We start from the raw sequence: 21,662 nt of genomic DNA, 5'->3' as shown, positions 1-21,662 counted from the left end.
TCAGAAGGTGCCTAATAATCTGATCTTTACCCTGAAATCAAACACATGGAAAAGAGATGGAAGAATGTCCTGGAGGGATTAAGTGAAGAAACAGACCAGGATTCATTTATGAAATATCCTCAGTGTTATTTCAATTCAGCTCCATTCACATTTAATTCCTTTGTGTCTCTGCACTAATGCCCTCCCTCTTCTCCATTCTCCTGCCTTAGCTAGCACCCCTCTCGATCTTTCTTCCCTCTACAAAACTCCTTCAATTCACATTGTTGTATTTGTGCTCTATCCTGGGACATCTGTTTTCTTTCCCATTTCCTCAGTTGCTATAGATTAAAAATTAGGACTTTTGTTCTTATGTTTCCAAGATTCTTTGCATATTTAACTAGAATATTTAACTCTAACGTTGACAGACATTTCAAAAGTATACCTGAAGCAATAAGTAAAATGCATTTTGACAAGTTTCTAGGGATATCACGGACATTAATGATCGGGGCATGGAAGGGAGGTGACTTATTCGATGTTTGACTCTATTCAACAAATTTCGTGGTGGTTACATCAACGTGTTCTTGGTGATTTATCCATCTTTCCACTGTTGATGTGTGCACTTTTCTGTTGTGGGATCTAACTTAATACAACTTAAATTTAATCTCATTTTACATGTGGTGGGTACCCACTCCCTTCACACATAAAACCAGTCCCACTGTAAAAGGGAGTGACCAAGGATGTTTCCCCAGTCATCTCACCAAATTCTTAGGTAATTTGTGGTCACCAGGTTTGCATCCTTATTTAAAATAAAATGTAACTTTTAATATTTAGTAACATAATTTAGTAACTTAGTTAATATTAGTTGTATTACCTGAAACATGGCATGCACTAATCCAGGTAATGAAGAAAACATAGAAGACTGTCCCTAGTTTTGAAAACATTTAACTACATTACCTGATTTTGATTCTGATCTTCACAAAATCTTGTATTTAGAGAAAGAATTAGCCCTACGGGAGATGAAGAAGCTGATGTTCATCGCAAATTTTTGCCCCAGTCAAGCAAGAGGCAGATGGGGCTTCAGAACCACGTCTTCTAACCTCTGGTCTGGTGTTTTGTGCCAAGCCATGATACTGATAAACAATTTACAAATGAGAGAAGTGGCCGGTCATGGTGGCTCACACCTGTAATCTCAGCACTTTGGGAGGCTGAGGCAGGTGGATCACTTGAGGCCAGGAGTTCGAGACCAGCCCGGCCAACATGGCGAAACCCTGTCTCTACTAAAAATACAAAAAAGGAACTGGGCGTGGTGGCACATGCCTGTAATCCCAGCTACTTGGTAGGTTGAGGCAGGAGAATCGCTTGAACTCAGAGTGGAGGTTACAGTGAGTCAAGATCGTGCCACTGCACTCCAGCATTGGCAACAGAGCAAGACTGTCTCAAAACAAAGGGGAGAAGCACATGGTATGATGTGCAGCTGCCAGCTTGTTAACCCTGATAATGACCTGGGGACAAAGGTCCCTTCAGAGCCACATGCTGATAAAAGCCATGTTCATTTGCTGTTTGATGCCAGTTAGGCTGATCTAGCAAGGACCTGATGACCCATGTTGAGGGGTAAAATCAGATTGTCTGTGGGGTCTTTCTGCAGGTAAGGGATACGGATGTAAAATTAACTGAACCCTTGCTTCTACAGACTTGTTTTATACAATAAACATCTATATGCAATATAAAATGTAATAGAAGAAAGTATAAAGTCTACTTATTAAATACCTTATTTAACTGCTTTATGCAATGCTCAGGAAGATATCGGGCAAAAAGGAATGATCAGAGAAACTGAAGATAATTAGATAATTATTTAGCATAAAGAAAAGAATGCAGACCTCTGTATCCACAAAAATTAAAAATCTGAAAATGTGACAGAACATCCGTGTCAAGTTAGACAACTGCCTTTAAATGAAGTTCTGCTAAGAATTCTGACAATTACATGAAAACAAAATGACTGAAATGTCAGGTCCTGACTCGACAAAGAAGTTCCATACATAAAACAATTGTATTCATAATTTTATGGCATTGATGGGTTATTTAGTTAAAACAATAGGCTGGTTCATACACAAATGATTAAAAACCAGATGCATTTTTAAGCTTTTTTTCAGTTGGGATTGTATTGAGGATGGATTTCTTAAACCTGGGTGACTCCCGTGACCGTGTCACACACTTAGCAGCATTTCACTGTGCGCTTCCTTCTAAATCCCAGGGAATAAAGGCCAAGAAAATAGTTTGTTTTGACTACATTCCTTTGGTTTATACAACTAGCTAAGAATATAAAATGGTAAATAAATACCTGTAGCTTCAACTCTGGTTGTTTCACACTGTATTTTTCATGAGCACTTTAAGCTTTTTTGGTTTTATTAAATCATCACATACCTAGAAACAAGAATTTCTGTTTTGTGATGCATCGCAAGCACTTAAAATTTTTCCTAATATAGAATTTGCCCTTAATAAATATTAGTATAATAAATGAATGAAAACTTTCATTTTAGAAGGCTTAGTACCCCAAAGTACAAATTCTAATTTTTAAAAGTCTTTAAAAGAAAGTTTCCTTGGCATCTCAGGTTTGAAGAGACGACATGGAAACTGAAGATGAACAAAGTTAGACATTCATAAGCTCACATAGAACTGCATGTCAATGGTGATGCTAGAAGCAAAAAACACCAAAAACCTACTTAGATTATTTGCGGCTTCACTGATAAGTGATTTCTATTAACTATTTTAAAATTGGAGCTTATGTAAAAAAGTCATTGGTTTTTGCTAGATTCTTCACATATTCTTTCTTCGAAGTAAACAGGGGGTAAGTCCCATTTAGGGGCATTTGTCAAGGGTGGAAGCAGAAAACTCTTTCATGCCTGAAAATTTAAATGCGAAGTTTAGGATGACATATGTCAGTTGATGTTATCAAAATTGTTCTTTCCCTGGATTTCTAAAGTATTTAATGGAAATGACCAGTGATGTTAATGAAATATTCTATAAACTTGGAAAAATTAAAATCACAAAACATGTTTGAACATAGTTAAAACCATATCTTTGGGCCTCAGCTTCTGAATAGCTGAAGGTTTAACGAAGAGAACTGCTTTTCTGTCTCCCTATATAAACTGGGGAAACTACTTCAAAGGGAGAAAGGATAATACAATCTTGGCCCAAGGCAGGGATGCTTGCAAATAATGGCTTTGTGTAATTTGAAAGACTGTAAAAATCTTTACCTTTTAATTATTTCTAAGAACAAGATTATACATGCCGTGTATGTATTAAGGGATTTCAGTTCAAAGATAGAGAATACAGTTGTAAGGAGATGATTATATATATATATATATATATATATATATATACACACACATATGTTGAAAATATGCCATCTTTTCACTTGAATACAATGAACCTGCTATAGGATGATGATGAATATAGATCACCTCACATTCCAGTGGTCACTTAGAATTCTATTATGTACTAAAACCTAAATTATTTAGTACGTGTCCAGTTAGCAGATGCTTTTAGGTTACTTGCACTTTCTTATTGCAAATAACACCAGAATGGAATTTTTTAATAAATTGCTCACTCTGATTATTTCCATACTACACTTCCCTAGGAGCAGGAGCTTGTACATATTTTTCAAACTCCTGGCATTGACTTGGTGCATGCTCTCATACCAGAAAACAAGACAGAAAACCCATTGTAATTCCCACCAACAGTTTGAGATTCCTCCTCTTATCCCCAATGTTGATACAACCCAGCTCTCACGTAGAAGTTCAAGTTGAATAAGATTGACTGAAACTCTATTTCTGCACTGTGGCCCTTCTGCATTCCTTATCCCATTGAGGAGGCTTCGTGGGCTCACGCTCTAGGTAGGAATAAAATTAAGTTCAAGCCCTCTGCCTCTGGCAGTACAAGGCCCAGCTGGGTAGATCCGCATTTCATTGCATTTCATCACCTTGCGAGAGTAAGAAGAATGTGACCCTAACTGTGCAGCGATAGACACGTATTAAGAGGGAGTGATGAGTTGTTTTTATGACTCCACCTAAGAGAGGCCTGAAAAGACCACTTGATTGGCAAGAGGCCAAAAACACCTTTACTTTTCCGAAGATGTTTAGTTCAATAAGTCTAGATAATCTGATCTGGCTCAAGTCGTGAATAATCATATCAAAAATGGTCCCGCGACTGTCCTCGATCCACAGTAGGGAGACTCGGCTGTAACTTAGTTCCCCCACCTTTAGGGAACTTCTAAGAAAGTGGTCTAGTGTGTTACAACAAAAGTAAACATCACCATAAGAATATAAAGTCTGACTACAGAGTTGGCCCTTTAAATTGTCTTTTGAAAGATCTCTCTCCTGTCCATTAAGGGGTCTTCAGTACCTAGGAAAATATAGTACACGAGGACAATTATGTTGAAAAAAATAATTTAACTGATTGTTTCATAAATAATTGATAGGATCACTCTAGTACCATTTCAATGGATTCCACAAGGATTTAAATTCAGTTCACACTTCTGTAATTTTTTTTGAAATGAATTTTATTCATGCGATTGTAAGATTCTTCAAGGGTCATTCTGTTTTTCTGTTTTAGGGTACATGTGATAACTTAATACATTCATTTTATTTGTAAAGATCAATGTAATCGAGATATCCATTACCTTAAATATATATTTGTATTTTCTTTATGCTAGAAATATTGGAATTATTCTCTCCTTAAGTAAACTCTGCCACATTAGAGATCTTCAAATCTCAAATCCCCAACAGGGAATAGTACGTACAGGGCTGCATGTTAACAGCGGTGATGCTGTGCAGGACTGGAAACATGCCTGTTAAATGGGGCGTTATGATGTCTGCTGGGAGATGAGTCATTGCCCTCTGCAATCTCACAACCGTGACATGTGTGAGTGGCATTTGTTAAGACCTTTCCTGGGGTACATTTGATGAGATTTTTTTTCATGTACCTCAATATAAAGCCAGACACCTGCAGGCAGGTGTGTAATGACTGAGAATTGCCCAGGAGTTAGGGAGAATTTTGAGTTTCTGGAAAATTAACTTCATGTTGCCACTTTGTTGACAACTTGTGATCAGAAATTCAAATTTTCCTTGAGTGTGTTTACGGCCTTTTACCCTATATTCATTTAACTTCTCTTTGGCTGGTTGTAAACTGAAGTGATGCTCAAAGGGCCATTGTCTTTGGGGAGTGGTTAAGGGCAGTGGCAGAGAGCATGAAAAACAAGTTGAGTCCTTGAGCCTGGATCCAGCTCTCCCACTTGACTCCTCTGAGCCTGTTTTACCAGCTGTGAGAAGGTGATAATTACAGTGATTACCGTGGAGGTGCTGTGAAGAGCATGTGGAAACGTTGGCACATGTGCCATGGTGCCTGGGACCCAGCAAGCACTACACAAGTGCTGGCCAATGTATTATTGCAACAATTCTGTTTAAAAGCTAAGTAAGAAAATCATTTATCGGCGTAGAAGCTCCCTATGGCTGTGGTACCAAATGACCACAAAGTTTATAATATCACAGCCTGGAGGTCAGAAGTTGGAAACTGGCCTCACTGCATTGAAATCACGATGTTGGGAAGGCTACCTTCTTTTTCTATGAGGTTTTAGGAGAGGAGAGAATCTATTTCTTAGCCCTCTCCAGTTTCTAGAGACCACCTACATTCCTTGGCTTGGGGTCCCCTCTATCATCAAACCCGGAGACCGACTGAGTCCCTCCGACCTGTTTTCATATCATGTCTCTGACTCTCCTTCCTCCTCTCCCATGTAAGGCCTTGGCATTTGCACTGAGTCCAACAGCATAATTCAGAATAATCTCATCTCAGAATTCTTAATCACACCCACAAAGTCTTTTTTGCCACTTAAGAGCATATTCATCGGTTCCAGACGTTAGCACATGAGGATCTTTGCTGGAGGTGGAAGATTATTCTGCCCACATGTGGTTATATTTAACACTGTCTATTACAGTGTCATTCAATTTAAGTGTCAAATTAAGCCCTATGGCATTATTGAAGACAATTCTGATCATAGAAGGCAAATGAAATTTTGCAATAAATCATACACAATTTTATCTGTTTAACATGAGGTGAATTCTAACTAGATTAACATCTACAGTACAATCTCTGGATGTATAACAACACTTGAAGCTAAAGTTATCTTCAACCTATTAATTGGTACCTGAGTTGAAGAGCTGTCATTGCGAGGACAGATTCAGAAGACAGAGAAAGTGGCGAGTCCCTCCTTTGTGAATTATGCTGACATCTTACTCTATAAGTATTTTAAACCACAGAGCGTAATTGTCTCAAATTCGTACTGTATATAAACCTTAATGATTTAGAAGTTATATTGCTGTCTGATCTTAGAAACTTGTAATTTATTTTTCCTAAAGTTTTTTTTATCAAATGTTGGTGGATCCCATTTTTTGTCAATTTTATTTTGCATTGAAGATAAACACAAGTGCCTAGCATTTAAAAAAAAAATATTTCTCTTCACATTTTATAAAATCAGGTGTTTTGAAGGAATTCTAGAGGTATACCTTAAAAAGTATAAAGTGATTTGCATTTTTGCTGGCTGAATGTGTTTAAAAATGATTTATTCAACAAAGATTTATAATGTGCCAGTCGTGTCTTTAGATGGTGAGAGTACACAGTTAACAAAACAGGCACAAATCCTTGTTTACATGAAGCTTACTTTCTGGCTTGAAGAGAGATACACAAAATACCAGGTGGTGTGTCAGACGGTGTTAAGAAAAGTGAAGAAAAATAAAGTCATAGGACCTCTGAGCAGGTGGCTTTTGAGCAAAGCCCTGAAGGACACGAGGGGATGCATGGCCTTGCACGGATGGAGGAGGGAACCCCAGGCAAGGGGAGCAGCAGAGGCAAAGGCCTGGGCTCAGGCCTCTTGCAAAGTGGGGACAGAGGACAAGGAAGCCACCGTCACTGCAGCCCAGGGACAGACTGGAATCAGCAGGAGATCATTTCAGAGGATGAAACTTTTTCAGAACGTGACGGGCCTTAACGTATGATGTAAAGCACAACTGCAGGGTTTCAAGGAGAGAGTGGTGTGCCGTGGCGTGATTCAGGGGTCCCAATGTGACTTTGATGGTTGTGCTGAGACTAGACGGGAGGGATTCACAAGACAGCAGGGAGATCGTGGGAAAGTTTGTGGAACAACCAGGTAAAATGTGTCATGATGGACTAAGCCAGGCACCTACTAGCTATGGACGTGAGAAATATAGATGTTTAATTGTTAATAAATGTTTTGCTTATTCTTTTTTTAGAGACAGGGTCTTGTTCTGTCACCCAGGCTGGGGTGCAGTGGCAAAATCATAGCTCTCTGTAACCTCAAACTCATATTTCTAATTTATATCTCCATGAGTCCAGTTGTTTTGATTTGTAGGTGCCACAAATAACTGAGAACATGCAATGTTTCTTTCTGTGCCTGGCTTATTTCACTTAGCATGATGACCTCCAATTCCATCTATGTTGTTGGAAATGACAGGATCTCATTATGTTTTGTGGCTACATAGTATTCCATCATGTACAAGTACCACATTTTCTTTACCCATTCATCTGTGGATGGACACATAGGTTGTTTCCAAATTTTAGCTATTGTGAACAGAGCTGCAACAAACATGGGAGTGTAGATATCCCTTCAGTATATTGATTTCTTTTCTTTTGGGTATATACCCAGCAGTGGGATGGCTGGATAATACATTAGCTCTATTCTTAGTTTTTTGAGGAACCTCCAAACTGTTCTCTGTTGCACCTTTAAATACAACTTTTAAACGCAACTTTACATTCCCACAAAGAGTTTGAGGGTTGCCTTTTCTCCATGTCCTCACCAGGATTTGTTTTTGCATGTCTTTTGTATAAGAGCCATTTTAATTGGGGTGAGATGGTATCTCATTGTAGCTTTGATCTGCATTTCTCTGATCAATGTTGAGCACCTTTTTATGTGCCTGTTTTTGATTCATATGTCTTCTTTTGAGAAATGTCTATTCAATCTTGTATCAATGTATAAATCAGATTATTAGATTTTTTCCTATAGATTTGAGCTCCCTATGTATTGTGGTTATTAATTCCTTGTCAGGTGGGTAGTTTGCAAACATTTTCTTCCATTCTGTGGGATGTCTCTTTGTTGATTTATTTCCTTCACTGTGCAGAAGCTTTTTAATATAATGTGCTCTCATTTGTCCATGTTTGCTTTGGTTGCCTGTGTTATGGAGTATTACTCAAGAAATATTTGCTCAGACAAATATCCTGGAGATTTTCTCCAATGTTTTCTTGTAGTAGTTTCATAGTTTGAGGTCTTAAAGTCTTCAGTCCATTTTGACTGTATCTTTGTATATGGTGAGAGATGGGACTAGATTCATTTTTCTTCATATAGATATCCACTTTTCCCAGTACTGCTTATTGAAGAGACAATCTTTTCCCCAGTGTATGTTCCTTGCAGCTTTGTAGACAATGAGTTCACTGTAGGTGTGTGGATTTGTTTGAATTCTCTATTCTGTTTCATTGGTCTATGTATCTGTTTTTATGCCAGAACCATGCTGTTTTGTTTATGGTAGCTCTGTAGTATAATTGGAAGTCAGGCAATGGGATTCCTCCAGTTTTGGTGGGTTGGTTGGTGGTTTTGCTTAGGATAATTTTGGCTCTTCTGGGTGTTTTGTGCTTTCATACAAATGTTAGGATAATGTCTTCTATATCTGTAAGAAATGTCATTGGTATTTTGATAAGGATAACGTTGAATCTATGGATTTCTGTGAGTACTATGGATATTTTAACAATGTTGATTCTTTTGGTTCATGAACCTGGAATATCTTTTCATTTTTTAGTGTCCTCTTCAATTATTAATCTTCAATTATTAATATTTTATGGTTATTATAGAACTTTTTCACTTCTTTTGTTAATTCCTATTTAATTTTATTTGCAGCTATCATAAATGTGATTACTTTTTAAATTTCTGTTTTAATCTATTTGCTATTGACATATAGAAATCTACTGCCTTTTGTATGTTGATTTTGTATCCTGCAACTTTCCTGAATTTATTAGTTCTAATAGGTCTTTGGGGAGACTTTAGGTTTTTCCAAGTATAAGGTCCTATCATCTGTGAACAAAGATAATTTTACTTCTTGTTGAAGTTTGATGCTGTGTGTGTGTGTATATATATGTATATATATGTATTTGTTTTTCTTGTCTGATTGCTCTAGCTAGAACTTCCAGTAATATGTTAGATAACAATGGTAAAAGTATTTGCAGTAAAGTGCAAGACAAAGTCTCCTTTAATTTAATTTTCTGTCCACTTTCCTCAAGCAGAAGGAGTCTTGCCCCATAGCCACCACAGCTGGTAATCTGCCGAGTCTCACCCAAGGCCCTTGATGTAGTACCTGGGTGTCACTACTGGTTATTCGGAGCCCAAGGGCTCTTCAGTTAGGTGATAAAGGGAGAGACTCAGTCCTGACAGGATTTAAGGCAGCAGATTCCCTTCTGACCCAGTATGTGTCTAGAAATGCAGTCTGGGAGTTAGGACCTGGAAAGGGGGCCTCATGACTCTGGCTGGTATCCAACCCTGATGTGGCTGAGCTGGTATCCAAGATGCAAGACAAAGTCCTCCTCACTCTTCCCTCTCCTCTCCTCAAGCAGAGGAAAGAGACTCTTTTGGAGCCACAAGCTATGGAGCCTGAGGTTAGGGGATGAGGTTAGCTCCTGGCTGGTGTCTTAACAGGTCATGTGTCCCTCCAGTCCACTGGCTCTGGGTCCAGTTTAGCACTAGGACTTGCAACTCTTGTGGCCTAGACTGCCCTTCAGGTTTGTCTGTGGCTCCAGAGCACTTTAGCCCTTCATGGTGAGGCTTGGGTAACTCAAGTTCCAAACACTGGGATTGGCAATTCCCCTCCAGCAATGGCTGGTTTAAATGCGCCCTTCATGGTGGGTGTCAGCTGAATTTGGTCTGGGTTTTGTTTCTGCTATAACAAGGGCATCGCTGAGTTCAGTGTCTTAGAATTGCTGGCTCTCCCTCTCCCCAGTGCACAGAGAAGCCTCCATACCCCACCACCACTGCTGGGGGATGAAGGAGCTGTCGTGTCAGTGATGCAATACTGTTTCTGACTTCTTCAGTGCCTCATTCAGAAATATGAATTTAACTCCATGTACTGTGAGTGCTCACCTGATTCTTGGGTCTTGTAAAGGTGTTTTTTGTGTAGGTAGTTTTTAAATTGGTGTTCTTGCAGGGGGATGATCAGTGGAACCTTCTATTCTGTCATCTTGCTCCATCCTCCAGGCTTTTTTTCCTTGTCATTATTTCCTAAAAAATATCGTATAACCACTATTTACATAGCATTAATATTGCATTAGTTGTTATAAGTAATCTAGACTTGATTTCAAGCATATGGGAAGATTTGTGTAGGTTATATAGAAATACTCTGCCATTTCATATTAGGGGTTTTAGCATCATGGATTTTGGTATTTTCAGGATGTCCTGGATACTGAGGACAGATAGTGAGGAATGACTGTGCACAGGGATGAATATACTACTCAGTACTTGTACGTTTGACATGCTAGGACTCATCAGAGCCTTGGAACCTTGCAGGCACTGAGAAAAGTGGCTCCCTTTTCCCATTCTTTTTCATTCCCAAATTATATAATCTGAATTCGATGAGACTAATATTTCAAGGGAAGTCGCTGAGCCTTTAAGGATAGGGACGATGTGGGAGACGGTCACCCTGTCATGGAGAAATCTTAGACCACGTTCAGTCATCAGATTCATAGATGTCTTAAGATTCACAGAAGCATAGCAAGTACGTAACACTCCTTTTATTTCCTTCTGAGGAAGTGACACTCAGAGCTTTGAGTCTTGACTAAGATTACACAATTAATTGGAAGCAAATATAATAAATGGTAAATGTTTCTTTTAGAACCTTGAAGGTTGTCAGACTCCGATATTTTCTCCTGAATCTGGGAAAGCCCCAGCTGTGTTAATGGAGAGTCTATAGATGCAAATTTTCCCCAAAAACGATGGCTTTGCAGGGCCATTTCAGAATATGTCAAAGGACATACTTTGGGGTGGAATATTTTGATTTTCCTCAGGGCCTGTTATCTGTCATGTGATGCTATACGAGTCAGGTTGGCATTTGATATCTTACTGCCACTAAGTCTGTTTTGTCAGTCTTAGGAACTATTTCAATGTTATTGCTGGTCAGTTGTGCCTAAACTACAAAAGAGAGGAGTGTAATGAAGTGTGTCTCCCTTCCTATGTCCTGCAGTTAAGCTTTTCAGGTTTCCCCGGGGTCCTGTTGTCCTAGCAGGGGTCTGTTCAGTTGATTTAGGGGTCTTAGGATTTTATATTTAGTTTACAGACTTCTGACACTGGTTTTGCATGATCCTCCCTTTGTGAAATTCAGATTTGCTTTTACAAACAGCTTATTTTAAATGTTAGATATGAAAATATAATTTTAAACTAGAAAAATGAAGTTGTTTAAGAATGCAATGTCATGAGAAAGATGCATTTGCTTTTGGATAGATGCATCGCATAAATGAAAAACATGTTTAATTCCCACGTGGACCATGAGTGGAAAGTTAGACTATAACCATCAAAAACAAATAGCAAAACAAAACAAAAATACCAGAATAGTGGATTCTGAGATGGTCTTAAAGAAAGTAGAGGCTCCAGGGAAGAGACAATGCCAAGTACAGGGAAGATGAATAAGCAGGAAAAAAAAAAAAGGGGGGGGGGGGGGAAACAGTGCAAAGGATTAAGGAATAAACACCTCAATTCCCTAATATGAAGAAACTGATGATGTAATTTTCTCATTTTCATTCTGAATTTAAACCCCTTTGCTTTGGCCTTAGAATGGTGAAAGCAGCTTCACTGAGCTGGCGTGGCTTAGATTTATTCTCTGATGGAGCAGAAAAGGTGGAGCAAAAGGTTTGTGCTCTATGTGCCATGTTTGTCTCTTTGTTGAAAGGTGTCTTGACAACCTGTCTCTTCAGTGCTTCTAATAAAGGGGATAAGTAAGGAACAAAGATACCTGACTCTTGTTGCTATCTCTTCGTAATTCTGACTTTAGGTTTCCTGAAGTCCCAGGTTTTTTTTGTTTTGTCTCTTGTTTTGTGTGTGTGGTTTTGGGGTTTGTTTTTTTTTTTTTTTGCCCTAGGAACAGTGCATTCTATTTCACTTTGCATTTCCACTTGCCTCAGTCACTGTTAGTTTTTTCCTCAGCATCATTTCTCTAACCTGCAGTACAGCAACCCTGAGGATGACCAGTCCTCAGTCATGCAGCTCCTGACTCTTCGTTAGCCTAGAAGTTAGTGGGCTTCTTAACTTTGAGACAATTGTATCAGGCATGATTGAAAAAACTCAACTAGAAAATTAAACACTGAAATAGTCAGACAAAGCACTTAGCAAAGCTATGAATTTATGGGAGGGGGTGGTGATTAGTTTATTATGCAAAGGAGATGCAGGACAAGAGGGCCCCTAGGCTTGGTTGCAGGGCTGCGGTTTTATGAAAGATTCAACACAACTGCCCCATGTGCATTCTTTAACTTCACTTTTCAACCACCATGCGCGGAATTTTGGATATTTTAGGCACGATTTTGGGGGATAAATGGTATCAGCAAAATGAAAATATTTTGTTTATATTTCAACTAAATACTTGATATTTAGGGAATCTGTAGCATGCATTGCTGTGATTTCTTGTAAAAATATTCCTGTGCATGACAGTTAATAAACGCGTTAGATTTCACTGGGGACTGGGAGAGGGCTCACTGTCCCTACTGCTGTTCTGCCCACCACTAGTTCTGCACCCCAAGCTACACTCCTCAGGCAGGTGGGACTCTCCCTCTGCTCCTCTGAGCCAGTCAGCACTACCTGTGGAACGCAATCTTGTGAGGAACAGCAGAATAAATTGAAAAGTTTTCGTGAGGAAAGTGGACTTAAATGGAGATATATTATAATGGTAGAAGAAATTTAAGGAGATTTGAAGTTTTCAGATTATTTCATGGTATTCGTTATGATATTTGTACCATTAACAATATTAATATTAACCTTATCAGCTGTGATTTCCATCACTGAGTCCTGGATAAGCTACTGTATCCAAAAAGTAGTGAAAATCTCAACCCAACACTAACACTGTGCTACAGACCTAATGTGCATTCCCTACTTTAGTCTCTAACCATCCCACAAGGCCGGTATACATGTATTCTTAATTCTGGGGGGAAATAAATAAGACATAGAGTGTGCATGTCTTCACTCTTGACTTAGCTCATGAATAGTCACCGCCCCAGATCTGTTTCGTATTTCACTTTAGCTTGTGGCCAAGATACAACTTGACCTCTCTTAAGATTTGAACTTACTATTTTACATCAGTTTAACTCAATATTTAGAAAAATAACTCAAAGCACATGTCTTACCAGAAAAAGGTTAGGAAAGCCATGTACATAGGAAAGATTTAAAATTAATGACTTTTTTTTTCCTCAGGTGGGAACTGTGAGCCAGTCATGTGCTCAGGGAATCAAACTTCTCAGAATCAAACCACAAGCACCGATTTCACCCTCACGGGCAAGCATGCTGCCCTCCTCTACACTGTGACTTTCTTTCTTTTCTTGGTGGCCCTCACTGGGAATGCCCTCCTCATCCTCCTCATCCACTCAGAGCCCCACCTCCACACCCCCATGTACTTCATCAGCCAGCTCGCTCTCATGGACCTCATGTACATATGCGTGACTGTGCTGAAGATGCTTGTGGGCCAGGTCACTGGAGATCATACCATTTCCCCGTCAGGCTGTGGGATCCAGATGATGCTCTACCTGACCCTGGCTGGAGCTGAGGTTTTCCTCCTGGCTGCCATGGCCTATGACCGATATGCTGCTGTTTGCAGACCTCTCCATTACCCACTGCTGATGAACCAGAGGGTGTGCCAGCTCCTGGTGTCAGCCTGTTGGGTTTTGGGAATGGTTGATGGTTTGTTGCTCACCCCCATTACCATGAGCTTCCCCTTTTGCCAGTCTAGGAGAATTCTGAACTTCTTCTGTGAGACTCCTGCCCTGCTGAAGCTCTCCTGCTCTGACGTCTCCCTCTATAAGACGCTCATGTACCTGTGCTGCGTCCTCATGCTTCTGGCCCCCATCATGGTCATCTCCAGCTCATACACCCTCATCCTGCACCTCATCCACAGGATGAGTTCCGCCGCCGGCCGCAGGAAGGCCTTGGCCACCTGCTCCTCCCACATGGTCGTAGCGCTGCTCTTCTTCGGTGCCTCCTTCTACACCTACGTGCTCCCGAGTTCCTACCACACAGCTGAGCAGGACATGATGGTGTCTGCATTTTACACCATCTTCACTCCCGTGCTGAACCCCCTCGTTTACAGTCTCCGCGACAAAGATGTCACCAGGGCTCTGAGGAGCATGATGCAGTCAAGAATGAACCAAGAAAAGTAGTAAAGGGCAAGCATCGTCCCCTCCTCTTTCTATAATTCCTTTACTCCCTATCTCTCCTCTTTTGCCCTCAGGCCCCCAGGTCCCCAGCACAAAGCCCACTCGTATTTTCCCTCTTTCTTATACATGGCATTTTCCCTCCATACTGCTTATTGCTCCCATTTATCTCATTAGATTTAATATCTTTAGAGTCTTTTTAACTGCACTGCAATAGCTGACCTATGAAAGACCTTATAGAGAGTGCCTTATCTTATCTCCCATCCCGGGTTCATTGAGCATTTTAGTATGAGACTTGGTTGTAAACACTTTACCCCTGGAAGGAGACTCCTTGTAAAGACTTAGAATCCTAGCAGAGCCCTAGAAGGGAGTATTGGCTGCTCCCTCGCTTTGCAATACATTGTAAACCTCGGTTCACATTGGCAGCCACTGGGTTTCAATGTTTTGATATTGTATCTCAGTAAGTACAAAGAAACATGTATTTTTTCCAAAGGCTAAAGTGAGCTTTACAGTGTAAGTGCCAATAGTTTTAACATGGGCCATCAAAACCACCTAAACCAAGAATGAATCCATTTTAAAATTCAAAAAGGTAATAGGTTCATCTATTTTATAGTACGTAAGTAAAAGTATTTCCATGTTTAGTTTCTTTAGGATTTAGTCAATTCCAGACAATGGTCTACTACATTTAAACTAAATTTGACAGTCTCGTGGGAGAACGGAGATCTAGGAAAGCTTAACACCTTCAGCATGTTTCTTCTGCAACTGGGAAAATCAGCAAAAAGGTTATAAACTTGTCACTAGCCTTTAGTTTGCCAGATGTATATCATGCTACAAAGATAACTTCTGTAAATCTATGAGCATCTGATCACTATCATTTTCATTAACAAAATAATCCATGTGTCTAGTATTTCTGGAATGTGAGAAATTAGGAAAGAAATACCTTTGTTCTAATTAATATGCAAGAAAGCTGAATCTCGAAGCTGTTAATTTACTTCCCCTTGGCACAACCCTGACCTTGCCTGATTTACAGACAATGAATGGAAGCCAGGTGTTCCCATGCCTGCTGCATCTTCGAGAGAACTGACAAGTATTTGCTTTACATGACACTTCAACTGAACACTTTTGCTTCTCACTGAAAATTATTCCTGCAGTACATGAAAGGAGTTTGTCTGAGTTTGTGTACACAGATCTGAATTTGGAAGTAAATTCCACCAAGTAGTGCAGAAATATCACTTGTAAGAGGGGGTTCTTAGAGGTAGGTAAAATTTGATGTCAGAATTCGCTGTAATTAAATAAATGGGCAAAACTGCTCAAATGGACACCAGAGATGACAGACTAATTTAACAATGTTGTTCTTATATTTTCATTACATTATTTATATAATTATACTTATATTATTGACCTCAGGAAAGTGTACAGAGTGGGATTGCTGAATTATATGGCAGCTCTATTTTTAATCTTTACAGAACTATCATACAGCTGTCAACACAGGCTGTTGCAACTTACATTTCTACCAGCAATGTACATGTACAAGGGTTCCATTTTCTACACACGCTTGACAGCACTTGTTATGTATTATCTGGTAATAGCCATCCTAACAGGTATTAGCTGATATCTCATTGTGGCTTTGATTTGTATGGCCCTGATGATTAGTGATGCTGAACATCTTTTCATTCACCTGTTGGCTATTCGTATGCCTTCTTTGGAAAAATGCCTATTCACACTGTCTTTACCACTTTTAAGTTGGGTAATTTGATTTTTTGCTATTGATGTTGTCAGTTTCTTTTATATTTTGGATGATAACTCCTTATCCAAAATACGGTTTGCAAATATGTTTTCCCATTGCAGAGATTACCTTTTCATTTTGTTGTTTCCTTTTCTGTGTGGAAGTTTTTGTAGGTTGGTGCAGTCCTACTTGTTTATTTTGCTTTTGTTGCCTTAATTTTTGTGTCATATCAAACATATCATAGACAAGATCAGTGTCAAAGAGCTGTTTCCCCTATGTTGTCATCTAGGACTTTTACAAGTCCAGGTCTTATATTTAAGTCCTTCATCCATTTAGATTTGGTTTTGGGGGAATAGTGTAGGGTAAGAGTCCAATTTCATTCTTCTGCATGTATATATCTGGTTTTCCCAGTGCCATTTATTGAACAGATTTTCCTTCATGGTGCATTTTTGACACCCTCGTCAAAGACTAATTGACTATATAAGCATGGCTTTATTTCTATAATTTGTAACATAGTTTGAAATCAGAGTCTGAAGCCTCCAGCTTTGTTCCTTTTATCAATATTGCTTTGGCTATTCGATATTTTTGTGTATTCACAAAATTTTTAGACTGTTTTATTCTATTTATGTAAAAAATGCCTGTGGAACTTTAGTTGGGGTTACACTGAATCAGACATTTTCTTGAGTAATATGGACATTGAAAGAATATTAGTTATTCTAACCCATTAGCGTGAGATATCTTTCCACTTATTTATCTCCTCTTTAGTCAACAGAACTTTCACTCCCTCAGCTGTATCTATTCCTATGTATTTTACTCTATTTGATGGTATTGGGAATGGTATTCTTAATTATATATTTGGATGGTTCCTTTTTGTTGTATAGAAATACAACTGATTTATATATGTTGATTTTGTATTCTGCAACTTTCTTGAATAATTCTGACGGGATTTTGGTGGAGTCTTTAGAGTTTTTCATATGTAAAATCATGTCATCTGCAAACAGATGGCAAGATAATTTAACTTCCTCTGATTTGAAAGCCCTTTCTTTTTATTGTCTAATTGTTCTGGCTAGAGTTTCCAGTATTATGTTAAATAGAAGCAGTGAGAGTGAGCAATGTCTTGTTCCTGATCTTAGCAGAAAGTCTGTCTTTCACCATTGAGTATGATTTAGCTGTGAGATTTATTATGTAATGGTACATTCCTTCTATGACAAATCTGCTGAGTTTTTTATCATGAAAAGATGTTGAATTTTATCCAATGCTTTTTCTATGTCTATTGAGATGAACAATTTTTTTGTCATTTATTATGTTAATGTGGTGTATCATATTTATTGATTGGAGTATGTTGAACCATCTTTGCATCTGTAGAAAAAAAAAGTTGAGACCCCAATTTACTATGCCAAAAGGAAAAAAGATATTAAGCTGAAAGCTGAGTTAGGCAAGAAAGTGCCTTTCCTTTGGCTTTTGTTTTCTTTTTGTTCCTAATCAGTTAACTACAGATAAAAGCTTAGAGTAACAGGCAGTAACTCCACATTCTCCTTACCTTACGTAAAGCGATGATCCTTCTACTGAGGGTGAAGGGAATACATAATTGACTGTTCACCTACCCGCTTCTTTGCGTCTTTTCTTCTTTTCTTCTTGCAACCTGTGGATTATCATACTCTCCTTCTTTCCCCTCTAGCCTGCTTTCCCCTTTAAAGATAATCTTGAGGACTTTAAAGAAAAGCACAGACCACAGACTGTTTCTGTAAGTCTGTGTTCTTTTATCCGAGCATATCCTTAACCTTGGTGAAATAAACTTTCAAGCTGATTGAGACCTGTCTCATACTTTTGGTTCATATATCCTAGGAATAAATCCCACTTGATTATGGTGAAGTATCCTTTTAATGCACTGCTTAATTTGGTTTGTTAGTATTTTGTTAATTTTTATCAAAAATTATGAAAGGTGTTAGGAATATTGACCTATAATATTATGAAAGCTGTTTATCAGGAATATTGACCTATAAACTTAGGGAGTTAGTGTTCTTATCTGGCTTTGGTTTAAAGGTGATGTCTTCAGTAAATGAATTCGGAAGTGTTTTTCCTGTTGAATTTTTGAAAAAATTAGAGGAGGATATGTGTTAATTCTTTAAGTGCTTGGATGAATTCACCATGAAGTCTTCTAGTCCTAGGCTTTTCTTGGGAGAATTTTTTTTTTTTTTTTAATGAAGTCTTACTCTGTCGCCCATGCTGGAGTGCAGTGGCATGACCTCCGCTCACTGCAACCTCTGTCTCCTGGGTTCAAGTGATCATTTCATGTGCCGCGAGTACTCTTATGCTTACTTTCTTAGCAATTTTCAAGTACATAATTGTTGAAACTGTAGTCATCACGATGTACAACAAACCTCCTGAACTTCTCCTGCTTAAATAAAATTTTGTATCCTTTGACCCACATCTTTTTTCCTTCCTGACTCCAAACTCTGGTAACCACCATTTTACTCTTTGTTTCTATGTGTTTGACTATTGGACGCTTCACATATAAATGAAATTGTGCAATATTTGTCCTATACCAGGCTTATTTTATTTAAAATACTGTTCTCTGGGCTCATCCATATTTTTCCAAATTATAGAATTGTCTTTGACAAACTGATCATAATATGTCTCAGGTATAATGTTTTGGTTTGTTCTTGCTTGGGTTCCTCTGAACTTTATGAATCTGCATGTCTCTATCCCTCACAAATTTAGGAAATTTTGTCATTTTAACTTTTTCTGTCTTCTCCTTCTGTGAATGTCATAATGCACATGTATATTTGTTTGATGTTGTCTTGTAATTCCCAGGTGCTTCTGCATTTTTTGTTCCTCTAACTGTATGATCTAACTTCAAGTTCATTGCTTCTTTTCTCCGTATGATGAAATATGTTGTTAAAGCACTCTGTTGAACTTTTCACTTCTGTAATTGTATTCAGAATATTTTACAAGCTTTACACTAAAGTTAACGAGATTTACACACCTCCATTACAGTACTAGAGTGTTCAAAATTTGACTACAATTCTTCTCAATGCAAGAATTTTTTTCTTTATAATTTCACTGTCTCTATTAAATTTCTCATTTTATTTTTGTTTATGTATTTTTTCATTACCTTTAGATCTGTTATTTTGAAGTTCTTTGACCCTATTTAATGATTTTAAAATTCTTTTTCAGGCAATTCATAGATTTCCATATCTTTGGGGTTGATTAATGGAGCTTTATTTGGTGGTGTCACATTTGCCTGATTTTTTGTGACTCAAGTAGCTATGCATTGATGTGTGCACATCTGAAGGAGCAAACAGCTCTTCTGGTCTGTATAGACTGGTTTCGCTAGGTTAAAGACATTCTCCTGTCATTGCTCTAGGCTAACAAGAATTACCTCCAGGACTGCAGCTGAGCAGGGTTAGAGCTATGTCATGTGGCTACTCCCGAGTCTACAGCAGAATTTTCAGTTGGCAAGCTTGTTACCTGAAGTTGAGTTGAGTATAAATCCTGTCTGGTCCCTTGGTAGAGAGGACTGCCTCTAGTACCTTGGTCAATAGGGCTATCACTAGGATGCTCTGCTTCAGGGTTCACATTTAGTTCTGTAGATGGCATGCCTGTTACCAGGTACAGAGATGGGTGTGGATTCTATTGAGTCCCTTGAAGGACTCCTGTTACATTGGTGGGAAAGTCTCTGGGCAAGAATGATTGTCCCCAGACCACAGTTGAGAGGACCTGTAACTGAGTCTCAGGGCTGTGTCATGGACCACAGCTCAGTCTGAGGTCTTCTGTCCTGCATGGATGGATGTACCTCTTGCATAGTCCCTGTAAATAAAAGATATAAGATATCCCCAAGCTGTAGTTGAATGGAAGCTGGAGCTGGATAAGAGGGCTGATTCAGGATCTCCAGCTGACTGATGTTGGCAGTCTTGTTTACAGGGGCATCGATCAATGTGTCACCCAGGAGGTCACTGAGTGGGCAGTACTGCTCTTGAACAATGGAAAAGGGTGCCAAGTAACAGAGCTGCTTCAAGATTGGCAGTTGGACCTAGTGTTGTGGGCCTGCCTCTAGGCACATGAACAGGGTTGTCTCCTGGCAGATCTCTGTGCAGGAAGGTCTATTCCCAGACCATGGCTGAGGGGGACTGGAGCTGGGTCACGGACTGCTTCAGGGTCCAGAGCTAGAACTAAGGTTAGCAGGCCTGTTACTGGAGGTACTGGTCACTGTGACTGCCCCGGACCCCTTGGCAGATGGTTCAGATGGCAGGACCAATGCCAAACAGGGCTCTAGCTGAGTCCAGAGGGATGTTATTTCTGTGTCTGTAGCCAGGACCACAGTCAGTGAGCCTGGCACCTGGGTGTGGTCCTGCCTTCTCAAAATAGCTCTCTTCAGTGTTGAAATTCACCACAGTTTTGACACTTCCTATCAAGATCCAGAAGTTCCCACCAAGGGACTTTAGTGCCACACAGGCTGCTATATTATTGCTGCTTTGAGCGGATACGATTATAGGAGCTCCTCTTCCACCGTCTTGCTAATGTTTTTAATCTCTTTGTATTAAGATTATTTCTCTAGCACATTATTCAACTTTGATTTTACTCAATAAGTTAATTTAAAACGTGTGAAACCAGACAGCAAGTTATCTGCTGTCAAGATACGACGGCGACACTCGCATATAGGATAGACGTTCCTATTCCGAAAAAGAGAAATTGGAAGTTAAATAGAAGTCATGGAGCCAACGCAAGCCTGAAACCTGTCAGGGCAAGTTTCATTAGATGTCAGGACTTGAGGTCCTCTTTGGCTTGATATCCTGACCTCCAGTCTATAAAGGTGGTGGCCCCTCTTCCTTTGTTCTGGGCATGTATCTATTTATATCTCTGATGGTGTCTTCAGGATCATTTACAAAATGTTTGACATGTTTTATATATTTATAGTTTAATTCTTAAAATGTTATTTTTGTTGCTTTTATAAATATTTTCTGTTTACATTTAAAATGTAAAAAAAGGTAGAACTTAAGCAGGGTTTCCACCATAAATATTACTGTTGAAAAAATATATATCAATAGCTTTTCTGTCACTGTTAATGCTTTTTAAGTATTTTTAAATGAAAAATATTCTCTTCAAAAAATTATAAAATATCTCAGAATAATCTCAATTATTGTGGAAGAATTTTATTAAAATTACTTTAAAATCCAGACTCGACCTCTAAGTATTTGGATACCTGTGTTGAGACCTATTGTGCTTGTTTATAAAAATCTGCAACATTTTAACAAGATCAATTCTTCCCAAATATATTTCATTGTATTCTAATCAGTACAATTAGTTGGAGCTTTTGAACCTAGCCAACTAGATCAACTGAAAGGAAAAACAAACTTAAAAACTTGCTTATTTTGAACATGAACGTACATGAAGACAAGAATTGTTTCACTAGATGTTTAAAATTATCATGAGGGAACACCCAATAAGACAAGATATTTTGAAGGAATTCAGTGAAAGACCAACGGAAAGAAGAGATGATGTGGAA

The 21,662-nt window shown here is 38.8% G+C and overlaps 1 protein-coding gene across 1 annotated transcript; it reads left to right on the top strand.

Annotated features, from left to right (window-relative positions):
- Nucleotides 1–13,476: 13,476 nt before the first annotated feature.
- Nucleotides 13,477–14,507, top strand: LOC100589510 (olfactory receptor 2T3). Its single transcript, XM_003267360.4, has one exon. It carries the CDS (start codon nucleotides 13,498–13,500, stop codon nucleotides 14,434–14,436), a length of 939 nt encoding a protein of 312 aa, XP_003267408.2. The 5' UTR covers nucleotides 13,477–13,497; the 3' UTR covers nucleotides 14,437–14,507.
- Nucleotides 14,508–21,662: the final 7,155 nt, after the last annotated feature.

Source organism: Nomascus leucogenys, chromosome 5 (genome assembly GCF_006542625.1).
Source record: "Nomascus leucogenys isolate Asia chromosome 5, Asia_NLE_v1, whole genome shotgun sequence".
Lineage (NCBI taxonomy): Eukaryota > Metazoa > Chordata > Mammalia > Primates > Hylobatidae > Nomascus > Nomascus leucogenys.
The sequence above is the reverse complement of the archived record's forward strand: the minus strand, read 5'-3'. Positions and strand labels throughout refer to the sequence as shown.